The sequence below is a fragment of the Lygodium microphyllum genome, chromosome 24 (genome assembly GCF_053477565.2).
Source record: "Lygodium microphyllum isolate KBCC chromosome 24, Lygodium_microphyllum_v1.1.10, whole genome shotgun sequence".
Lineage (NCBI taxonomy): Eukaryota > Viridiplantae > Streptophyta > Polypodiopsida > Schizaeales > Lygodiaceae > Lygodium > Lygodium microphyllum.
In genome coordinates, this window is record NC_141158.1 from 42,093,650 (window position 1) to 42,105,862 (window position 12,213).

Here is a 12,213-nt window from a genome sequence, read left to right on the forward strand (position 1 = left end):
TATACAAAGGAGGAACTACACCTCCAACGATCATATCCATGAGCTCTAAATGTCTAGTATCTAAAATTGTAGCCATGTAGGAAACATTCGAGCCTCTACGAAATAAAGGAATTATACCAATAGCTATGTAACCAAGATGCAATAAGGGTATTCTTTTTTGGATTTTTGTTTCTAGATCTTATGGAGAACTAAGGCTAAGAGATTCATATGCTGATCTTCTACTAATGTGTCTCCTAGCGTAAGTATGCCTTGATCTTCAATATATAGAGTTGAATCCTTAAACTTAAACACTTGATTTTCCCCATAGATATGAGAGGCATCAATGTCGAGTAAAACCCATTGAGCACTAGGATTCGCTTCATCCACAATGATAGTAGAGTTACCTAGAGACTTGTAACGCTCAATCAGAGTCTTGAACACAGAACTGAACACACTTTGTATGGATTTATGTAAAGCCATGAGAAATTACTGAACACACACAAAGGATTTATAGCTCACAAACGGCATAACACGGCAAACACCCTCACATGGGAAATGCCTAAATAGCTTCACACGAGCAATAGCTCTTAAATCATTGATTGCCTTAGCTTACACTTATATCAATATATAGAGTTAAAGCATTCAACTTAAACACTTGATTTTCCCCATAGATCCGAGAGGCATCAATGTCAAGTAAAATCCATTTAGCACTAGGATTCGCTTCATCCACAATGATAGTAGAGTTACCGAGAGACTTGTAACGCTCAATCAAAGTCTTAAACGCAGAATCGAACACACTTTGTACGGATTTCTGTGAAGCCATGAGGAATTACTGGACACACACAAAGGATTTATAGCTCACAAATGGCTTAACACATCAAGCACCCTCAAACGGAAAATGCCTAAGCAACCTCACACGTGCAATACCTCTTAAGTCACTAACCACCTTGGCTTTAGAGTATAGTTGTTCGTCGTCTGTCAAATCATCATCTATCATATCAGCTTGCCACGAGCTGTCACTGTTAGAAGAGTATGGAGAAGAGCTTTCTGAAACAGAGTCAGGTTCTGTCGTGTAGGAAGAAGGTTCATCACTAGATGCTGTGGTACTAAGAGAACACGATAATGCATATTAAGTTTAGGAGGTTCCTTTTTGTTGGTGCAGAATCCTTTCATTTGGAAGGACATTTGTGAGCCAAATGAGAACTGCCACACAAATAGCATTTCAACTTCTTTTGTTTAGAAGTACCTTTTGACAAATCCCTGCACTGGTTGGAATGCCTTCAGTGATGTGAATGGCTTCCATATCGTTTAGATTGGTGAGAGGTATTGTGATGTCTAGAACAAAAATGAGAGCACCTGGAAGAAGAGCCATGCCTATGTCTTTTCTCATCCCTATTGTATCTTCTAGATTATTGTAGGGTTGACATGTACAATGATCACAACCAAAATCAACATCATATTTGTTAGCTATTTTACAAATCACATAAGAATTTTTTATGTAGTATTATCATCTTCTGTTGTTGACATACTTCTTTGATAGTTTATTCAATAGTCTGTATGATGTATCCCACACTGTCTGTAAAGTCTCTATTTTCTTGTTTCATTTTCTGTTTGTAATAGAAAGGAATGGGCTCAAGTAAAAAACAAACCAAATGTTCCTTCATGATGTTGTCTAATAAGCATCGAGGCCTTCATATAACAAATTCCTCATATAAATTAAGTGTTCCTTGTATTTTCGAGGGTCACAAAGTTTGGATTTGAAGAATGCTTCACGAGCTTCCAATACATCATCTAATTTATTACCCACTATTTCTCCTAATTACAATTCGAAGAAAATTTTAACAGGATGATCGACATGCTATACAATAGCAAGTTTTACCTATGGATGTATAGAGATCCATCATTGCTTGAGGCCACCAACATTTCCATGGGTCATGGCATTAAGAAAGTCTATTTTGCTAGTTTAAGATTTATCTAGGATCTTTTGACTTACATATGCATATATAAATATGATAAGTGTTTGGATTTTTTTATCTTGGTGGTCTACCTATGTGGCACCTCTAGAGGACGTACAAGTTCGAAGGGGATGGATATCATAAGATTTTTGACATACTGTGCAAAAGCGAGATATGCTTTGTCTTGTGAAAGAGTTTATGCTTTGTCTACAGAATAAGTGAAACGTTATATTAAAAAGACCATTCAACACAAATTTAGGGACATCAACAAGACTAATTGAGCGGCTGTTATTCAACGTTGCCACAAAGGTGAAGGCGATGGCATGCTAACTAGAAGAGGACACAAGAGAAAGGTTGGGGGAAGAGCCAGAGAAAGTAAGTGGACTAGAGATTAATGCATTGGAGAGGAGAGAGAAGAGTATTGGGACTATTTTGAACTAGGGAAAACATGGAAACAAAAGGGAAGCAAACTGTCCTTGAAAATCTTCATCCTTTACAAGGTCGTTGAGGCAATCTCTCACTTGATTCTTGGTCCCAAACATAAAAGGAAACTTCCTTGATCATCAAAGAAAAATTTTGATGGGTTTATGCTTTTCGTTTGGACTATTTAAGGCTGTGAAAAACAATCAAGAATGAGGTAGCAAGCTGAAAACAAAGATTTAATGCTCAAACAAGTCCTCTCTGTTCTATCACTTGATTCTTGATCTCTGCCTTTGGTAGACATAGTATAGACAATAAAGATAGAGTTTCTCTTGGATTTGCGACAACATCTATACCATGTTTTACTGCTGTAATAAAACTGTAATTACAATGCTAAAGTGCTTCTAAAGGCTAGTGGAGGGTACTTACAAGGATTGATGAATTCATATTTATATGTCTTGTCTACAATAATACCACCTATCATCTTCCATCGGCAGATTGATGTATGCATCAGATTTTGAGGTATTACCTATAGCTTTTGGATTGTGTTCAATTGAGATTATCCGTGTATTAGTGTGTATACTGAATCATAGTCTCAGTTTGTATTGCGTTATCGTTCCAAGTGTGTACATGTGCCGCTGTCTTGGGCATATCTATCAGATCTATCAAATGTATTGCAAATTGATTGCTCTAATGAGCCATATAAAATGAAGTCACTTGGTTTCACCTTTATCTATCTCCATTAATCTTCCAAATTCTAAATTCTCTTTCTTTCATCTTGTTCTATCTCTCGATCTGCTACACCCTTTTCTCTCTTACCCCTGTGGTAGACCTTCAATCCTACACGCTTCGACAACGTGCGCGTGCTTTGACAGATCCTGTTGTGACTGATGTGAAACATTCTGAATAATGAAGCAGATGCATTGTACCTCCATCTGAAAGGGTATTGTGCAGATATATTCACTTGTGGGCTACCACAACTGTTGCTCAGGATTAATTTATGACTAGAGGACATTGTATATTTCCAAACTTACAAGACCCACAAGCATACCAATCACCCTATATCAGTTTAAAGTACTTTTCACCCATTCCACTTCAATAGCCGTTGGGAGAGATGTGAGTATGTCAATGTTCCAGGGAATATAGAATCTGAGTATGTCAGTGTTCCAGAGACTATAGAAATGTGAGGTGGATAACTTTCCCCAACTTGTTAAAAAAGTCTGTCACTGCAGGATAGTTCATGGTTGATGACCAACGATGGATAGAACCATCAACTTGTCTAAAAAGAAAGGAGGTTTCTCCAGCATCTCTTTGTATTTCGAGCCTGAGAACACACATTCATGAAAAGCCTCATGCTGTAAAGTATTCGAAATCAACAAAACATATAATAGGAATAGACTTGGGGCACTCCACTATGAGACAAAGTGAGACAAAGAAAGATGGGAGTGAGATAAAGAAAGATGGGAAGAAAGCAACAGACATCAATGCAATAGTACCACTCACCTCTCCACCTTGCAACCACAGCAAAAAGTATCATGGGATTGACCATAAGTGCCAAGTCCAAAAGTGTATTAAGTGCCATCTTTGCTTCTTTTATCTGTTACAATGCAAACAAACAACTGATAAGAATGGTGCATCCTGCAACAGACTCAGTAAACAATCAACTCACTCGCACTTTGCAGAAGAAGATGCACCTAAGATGAGAAGAAAGATACCTTGCTCTCACCAGTTAAAGAGTAGCTTGTCAAAGTTTGCATGCATGTAACCCCTTCTGGGATCTCCTCCATGTTTCAAAGCAATTCTTACTGCAAAATGGCCACATTCCTTCCATTCAGCCTTATACTTTGCAACATTCTGATGTGTCAACCAAACAACGATGACAATTGCATCACAAAGTATAACAGCCATTGCCAATGCCTGTAGTGGAAGTCCTTTGTAAGTTATAGAGGCCTTTGTGTAATCCTTGAATGGTCAAGTAAAGGAGATCTTCATTAAACATCTATGGCCACCTGACCTTTCTACTTATAACATACACCCACAATTTCCAAGATCTCGTCTAGGTTCTCTTATATGTGCTTTCTAGCAATGTTATGTCAAGTAAATTGAGGAGCATCTGATGCAAGTAAGCTACCACCAGCAGTGTTCTCCACGAGCACACTTTCTGCCCTCTAAAATGCATCACAATTTTGCAATCCTCCATTTCTCCTCACTGTGATGTAGCAAAATGAGAATTGCCACAAACCAACGTGTCCTTTGTAACATCTCCCTGTAGGTGTGATTATGGGGCACACATAATGGCCCACTTTTCATATCTTTCCGTCAGTATCTGTGATGCTTTGTTGATTAACTCACACAGCTTCAACCTTGCTTGCTTCCTCCCTCGTAATTGCAGTTGCGAAGATATTACTCATCATGGCATATGCTGCAGCATCTGTAACATCCAGTTGTAGTGCATGTTTAAAGGCCAAGTTTCCAAGCTTCACATTTCCCCATTTTCGACAAGCGCCCAACAGGGCAAACCATAGTGGAAGATAATCAGAAGATTCAGAAGGTTGTAACTTCTCAATTACTTGAATTGCCTTGTCACAGTGCCCTGCACGGCCAAGAAGATCAACCATGCACATAAAGTGGTCTGGAGTCGGGTCAACACCATAGCTTGTACTCATATTCATAAAGTACATTTGACCCTTATCCACAAGACCTGCATGACTGCATGCACTGAGCAAAATATGAAATGTGACCAGATCTGGCTGTGTACCCTCTCCTATCATCTTATTAAATAAATTAGTAAGAGTTTCGACATCTCCAAGCTGAGCATACCCTGCAATTACAGCATTCCAGGAGACCACATCATGAACTGGAAGCTCATCAAACACTTCTTGCGCTTTTGTAAGTGAGCCACATTTGGCATACATACCCACCAATGCAGTCCCAAGAACAATATTGTTTTCTAGCAATCCCTGTCTGACAATCTCAGCATGTATTTCTTCACCCTTCTGAACTGCCCCCATGCTGCCACAGGCCTTTAAGATGCAATTAAAAGTGACAGGATCTGGAGAGAAGCCTTGCTGTTCCATTTGTTCAAAATACTTCAGCACTTCATGGGCATCCCCATATTGAGCATACCCTCCAATCAATGCATTCCAAGAGACCACATGCCGACCTGGAAGCTCGTCAAACGCTTCTTGTGCTTTTGCCAGTGCACCACATTTGGCATACATATCCACCAATGCAGTGCCAAGAATGGTATCTTTATTCAGCAAACCCTGTCTGACAACTTCAGCATGTATTTCTTCACCCTTCTGAATTGCTCCTAGACTCCCACAGGCTTTCAAAACGCAGGTAAAAGTGATGGCATCTGGACTAAGACCCTGCTGTCGCATCTTTTCAAAACAGTTCAGTGCTTCAAGACCGTGCCCATGTTGAGCATACCCGGCAATCAGTGCACCCCAGGACACCACATCTTGAACTAAAAGCCCATCAAACACTGCTTGCGCTTTTACAAGTACACCAGATTTGGCATACATGTCCACCAATGCAGTGCCCAGAATCATATTCTTCTGCGGCAACCCCTGTTTGACAACCTCGGCGTATATTTCTTCACCCTGCTCAACTGCTCCTACACAAGCACAAGCTTTTAGGATACAGGCAAAGGTGACAGCATCTGGAGAGAGGCCCTGCTGTTGCATCTGTTGAAAAGTACTCAGTGCTTCATGAGGATGCCCGTATTGGACATATCCTGAGATCAGGGCATTCCAAGAGACAACGTTCCGAATGGGAAGCTCATCAAACAGTTCTTGCGCTTTTGCAAGTGCACCACATTTGGCATACATATTGAGCAGACCAGTACCAACAAAAACATTCCTACTGAGCATCTCCGTTTTGCATATTTCCCTATGGATTCTGCTGCCTTTGCACAGGTCTTTTTGCTTGGCACAAGCCTTCAATAAAGCCAGAAGAGCTGCAGTATCCTGGGAAGACCTTTGTTGATAGATTTTATTTTGCTTCCAGACACAAGGCTCTCCATGGTTCACTAGTCTTCCTCGTCCTGGAACCTCTTCTGGAATCGTTCTCTGCCTATCCCGGTTGCTTGATGCGGCATGCCTTATCTTGATGTTGCTGTAATCCTGCCATTGAGAGGCCTCCCTGAAGTATTCCTCCTTCCATAGGAAGTCCGTGTCTCTGTACTGTCCTGCCATTGCTGATGGATCAAGAGGCGTTCCTCCTTATGGCGAGCCAGGTTATCTTCATTGGACTTTGAGCATCAGCATGAGGCTGGCCTCGTCCCACGAAACCAGCGATCGCACCAACCGGGACCACGATCGTTCATCGGTCGCAGAGTCAATTGGATAATGTGAATTGGAGATTGTGATTAATTAGTTCTTACTTTGATTGTGATTGATTGAGTTCATCATGAGTATGTCGATCGGAGTTTCAATTGGAGTTTGTGATTTATTAGTTTTTAGTTTGATTACAATTGATTGAGATCGCGATGAGTTTGTCATCGATTATTTTGATTGCAATTGATTGAGTTGTTGGACAAAATATCGATCTACCATCCACGTTCATCGATTAGATACGTTGTCAAGTGTTTTTGCAAAAACTGAAAACCCCTAGTAAAACCTTAGCTTGATAGGATTTTTTGTAGCTTAGATTTGTATGTGACTATTTGTTTTGCGATTTGTAGTTGGATTTTTTGAGTTTGTCTATCTTATGTTTTGTTTTTGTCATTTTGTTTGATTTTGGAAACTTGATAGCCTTGGTCGAGTTGGTATTTTTTGGTCAGGTTGTGTAGCTAGAGTTTGCTAATAGAGTTGTCGAACATCGTGGAACATGCAAGTTTTCTTGTCGATACTCTTGCACATCACAGGGATTATGGGTCCATGAGCAATTCGCGTTGCACTTGTTTGATGTACTGTACTCAAGGGTCGTCTCCTGATTTTATAAATTACTTCTATGCCATGGGTTGGGTTTATGCACAATTCACACTCTCATTAAGCACTAGCATGACATGTAATATTCCCACCATAGCGTTGTCGGAGCATTTGGGGTCGAAAGTCTACCATGGAGGTAAGAGACAGTAGGGTGGAAGGAGATTCAGGGAGAGCAATTGATGAAAGAGAAGGGGTTCGAAAAAATAGAAGATGTAGAAAAATACTCATAGAGGTGAAGCTTGTCAATTTATTTCTGCATCCTGCGAAGGTAAATCCCTTGTAGACCAAAAACGTAAATAAAATAGTAGTTTCCTCTCTGTTGCTCAGATTGCCAATCTGATGCTTTTGTTGGCTCTGAAAGGGGGGTGAATTATCAGGACACCTGCTGCAAATTCTTTAAATCACTCCTTCTTCTTCTCCCAGTTCAGAGTGTTGTTTGCTACCTCTAAATTGCAATCGTGTGTCGCGTGATTTTATCAATCCTTTTTTTGCATAAAATCCCCCAAAAATGGTTGAAAGCCATTTGCTTTTTTTTTAAACATGTCATCCTATTCTAGAATTTGTCTACAGTTTTAGAATATTTATAAGAAATAATATCAAAAATATGCTAAACTTGTCCAAAAATCTAGTATTTTGAACCATCCACACTATAGACACTAACACTAATGACTAATATGTCATTGACTCTCTAGATCAATAAGAAAGGCGAATGACGATGCACTCTAGAATTTTTCACACTATGTCCATGTAGTGGCACGACATCCATCCCCTCTTAACATGCACATCCTTCGGCATGTCTCAAAGTCTTATGGTTTTACAATGTCAGAAGAAGTATCCTCTACCATGTCAATGTCTTCATCTTCTACCTCTTCTTCTTCCATATTCTCATGTTCATGCTTAGTATCCAACTCATATGCTGAAGACTCCCTACGTTTAGAGAGCTTGATAAGTTTTCCAGCCAGTGGAATCCTTAGAGTTGTCCCATCCATCTCATTTAATGAATAGGTAGCATTGTCAAAAACAAACATTACCATATATGGACCAAACCACCACTTTGCTTTTTATTCTTGATCCTTGTAGTCTATGTCGCTTGTTATTCTTGATCCTTGTCAATGTCTATGTCGCTTGTCAAACCTCTTCTTATTTTTGATCCTTGTAGTCTCTAGCTTTTTCATGGCTATCTCAATGTCTTCAGGACTTTTTTATAACTGTCTAATGCATAGGACTAGTAACTCTTCTCTATTCAAACCCTCTTCCCATGGTAGAACACTCCAAGTAGCAATAGTCTCCTCAATAGGCATGATTGGTTATTGTCTATACATTAATTCAGCATGTATATACCCTATAATTGCACTATGAGTGGTCCTATCAGCCCATAAATCAAAGGTAGCATTCTTGGCCACTCTTTCATCCTACCCTTATATGACTTTGCTAATGTTAGGTTGATGACCTCTTTCACTGTAAACGCCCCGAACAACGTAGTATGCTTAACAATTATGATATTCGCTTGTTTTCGAGATTTAATATAAAAGAGAATGAACACGTAAAGCTGAAAATGAAAATTACTCACAAAATTACAGCCATGAAAATGTAAAAGTAATGGAGACAAGATTGAGGGTTGAAGATGGGCAACCCCCCCCCCCCCCCCCGAAGGAATGCATTTCTGCTCAACCCAAGTCCCTTAGGGAAGAGCTCAGTTACAATCAACCTGAGAGTGAGAAGAAGTAATTCTCACTCTCACAAGATCATGCAAAGATGTACAAACACACATGCATTATCTATTATGCAATGATAAGAACTGATTTCTTTACAGTATGAGAGAAGAAAAAGGGGAATTCAGCCTTTCTCCATCGTTGATCAGCAGTACATGGATAGAGCTTGCTTCTTGTAGCTAAAATGGAAGAAAGAGCTCAAGAAGGAGGTGCTGTAATGAATTTACAGGCTTGCTCTCTTGTAAAACAACAGTGATAAAAGAGGGAATATGGAGGAATTTGATAATGGAGAAGTGGGGGATGATGATGGGGATGGATGGGGCCAGTTTCTGGCTATCTGTGGGTGCTGTACATGAGTTTACAACAAAGAAAAATGATGTTGAATGAAGAAAAACGAGCTCTTATTTATAGGAGAGGGGAGAGCTAGTACAAAAGGGGAAAGTGGAGTAGCACAAGACAAGTGTCCAGCCACATGTCATGAGATGTGACAAGTGGTGGGACACTTGGAAACTTGTGTGACAAGTGTCTTGACACTTGTCTCTTCTCTATGGCCCTCCTTTTTGGGTTGAATACTGTCAAGAATAGAAACAACCAAATTTAGTAAGCACAGTCAGAGTACAGAACTTACTATTTTTAGAATGACATCCCTATTTTTTAGGACTAGCATTTTTAGGCTAATTCGAGGCTCCTAAATTTTAGGGACCTCCTAAAATTTAGGGATCTCCTAAAATTTAGGGACCCCCCCAATATGTGTGTCATATGAAAGCTTTTTCCGTGTACATCGCAAAAATGGTATCCGAATCTTCATGTGACTTTCCTATGCAAAGAAATGTGCATTTCAAGCTTTCAGCCCACACATGCACATTATACAAGCATTTCATGATCATGCCATCTTGTTGATTGTAACTGTTTGTTCTGGTGGATCTAGCCCACACTTCAAGGCATCAATCCTTTCTGTGTGCGAGTCTAACCCTGATATGCGTGAGTTCTAGTCACAGGCGCCCAATCGGGTCATATAGGTGGAAGTGTGAACTATCTTTTCTCTAACCCACCGTGTGGGTCCACCATAACCTGTGACCACTCATCAGTGGCCAGCTCCAATGCACTTTTCTTTATATCTAATTAGTGCAAAGGAAATAAATTTAATAAATCATTATATAGACAAATTAATGAGAAAGGATACAAATTCTGTTTCTATAGAGTTGTGACATTCACTTTTGCCATTTTCTTCAAGATTGTAGGCTCAAGTTAAAGCCACCTTAATACCCAATCGTGAAAAGAAGTCATGAACCTCATCCGCATCCAATTCTCCTCTATCTGCTAACCACTTTACCAACACAACCATACCTGCAAAAGACTTCTTCCAATAAGAACTTGCGAATTGCCTGAGTAGTCTTTATACTAAGAGCTCAACCTTTCGCTTTATTTGTCAAGTCTTGTCATGCAAGCACAAGATATCTCATATTTCATAAACATGTAGGCATGTTAACCAAATCAACTACCCATTTGTAATGTATAGACAATGGATAGTCGGTTGCAACCCATCTATATGCTTTACCATGGAATACATTTGACAGTCAATGCATGATTCCACATAATGCTCCACATCTTTATACATGTTCTGCCACCAATACTTCTCTTGATCTTCACAAATGTGCCCCAAAATCCTCTATGTCTAGCCCATAAACTTTCATGAAACTCCCGCATCACCTGTTGTTGAGAAGCTTTATCTCCCAATACACGTACTGGAGCTTCTCTCTTTTTCTTTGCATGCTTTCATAAATATCCGTCTTTCAAGAAAAACCCATAAGCTTTTCTTTTAATCCTTTTGAATTCAAGTTCAAACCACTCAGCCTTCTTTGTCATGAGGCTGAGATATTGACCTATTTTTAGCCAATTATCTTCATACAACTCTTCCAAAAATTGTGTTCTCACTAAAGCATAACACTAATGATGCTTTCTCTCTACTGCCCATCTCTTCTTCATGGCTGAAAGCTCTTTTCTTGCTGCTGATATTCTTGTTTCAATAGTTGTACTTGTTGTATTTGATGTTATAACAATTGTACCTATATTAATGACAATTGTACTCACATTTATGTTAGTTATACTTGCTATTTTCAGATATGTATCTAAAGTAACAATAGCTGTATAATCATTCCCTGCTATCATAAAGTCGTTTTCAATACCTATCATATCATCCTCTTTATCTTCCATCAGCTCCTCTTCATCTTCAAACATTGCACGTGAAAGCATGTCAGCCATGGGGTTTTCTCTACCTACAATATGTTGAAAATCAGGGTCTTTTGACTTGAGAATACCGTCATTGCCGTTCATTGAGGACCTTTGCTCCAAACCGAATGGCATACCTATTTCCATTAGCATCATCTTGACCCAGTGCCCCAACCAATGCCAATTGGACTTGTATCCATGGTGAGAATGATAGGCTGCCCATTCTCGTAATTTGCTCTCTTTAGTGTTGGGGTTGAAATCAATAAGCTCTTTAACTTATGAATAGCCTTCGCATGCTATTTACCCCACCAAAACTTTTGCCCTTTTCTCAAGAGCTGATATAAACTCTCAACCACATGAGCAAAATGTGAAATCCATATCAAGTAAAAGACACATGCATCCAAAAATCTTCTCACCTTGGATACATTCGAACATGCCTCACACATCCTACTTATGGCATCAATCTTCACTGGTGAGGGTTTTCTTCTGAATGGTCCACACATGTGCCCAACAACAAATACTTCCTCCAGTCCAAAAACTGACTTTTCTCTTGACAGAGTCAAATGCACTTCTTCAAGACGGCTCAAAATCCTGTCACAATCAACAATATGATCAGCTACAAATCTTCTACATCCCTGCTCATTCACCTCTTCATTCTTCTCATGGATATCACACCCTTTTCTCGGCACATCATCAAGAAGGGTAAAGTCAACTGAGGGATATACTCCCTTAAAGTTTATGCATAACATTCATTATATACACCACTGAATTGGTTGCTCCATGTGGAAGTGCACATCCTAACCAATCCAAGCGGTGTCTTCATGGTAATGATATCCCGGCTTTCCAATGTAAGCTAGAATTGATCATATCCTGAATATAAATCACCCATAGAGTAAATTGCCTTGCCTGCAAATGCTTTTGCAAATTCATCCACTATCGGACATGTTCCAACATTCCTTATGGTGACTTTATTAACTGGTTGTA

General features: G+C 39.5%; 1 protein-coding gene across 4 annotated transcripts; it reads right to left on the bottom strand.

Annotated features, from left to right (window-relative positions):
• Positions 1 to 2,549: 2,549 nt before the first annotated feature.
• LOC148015012 (putative pentatricopeptide repeat-containing protein At3g47840) lies at positions 2,550 to 6,712 on the bottom strand. 4 transcript variants are annotated; one of them, XM_087665672.1, is made up of 3 exons: positions 4,081 to 6,712; positions 3,858 to 3,951; positions 2,550 to 3,678 (listed from the first exon to the last, which is right to left on the bottom strand). In XM_087665672.1, exon 1 carries the CDS (start codon positions 6,551 to 6,553, stop codon positions 4,703 to 4,705), a length of 1,851 nt encoding a protein of 616 aa, XP_087521798.1. In that variant the 5' UTR covers positions 6,554 to 6,712; the 3' UTR covers positions 2,550 to 3,678; positions 3,858 to 3,951; positions 4,081 to 4,702. The 4 variants fall into 4 exon arrangements, with proteins under 4 accessions (XP_087521798.1, XP_087521797.1, XP_087521796.1 ...); XM_087665670.1 differs by having other exon boundaries at positions 2,553 to 3,678; positions 4,070 to 6,712; XM_087665671.1 differs by having other exon boundaries at positions 2,551 to 3,951.
• Positions 6,713 to 12,213: the final 5,501 nt, after the last annotated feature.

What these genes read in the sequence shown, in the direction of transcription:
- LOC148015012 (XM_087665672.1), bottom strand. Translation starts at nt 6,553, where the DNA reads ATGGCAGGACAGTACAGAGACACGGACTTCCTATGGAAGGAGGAATAC.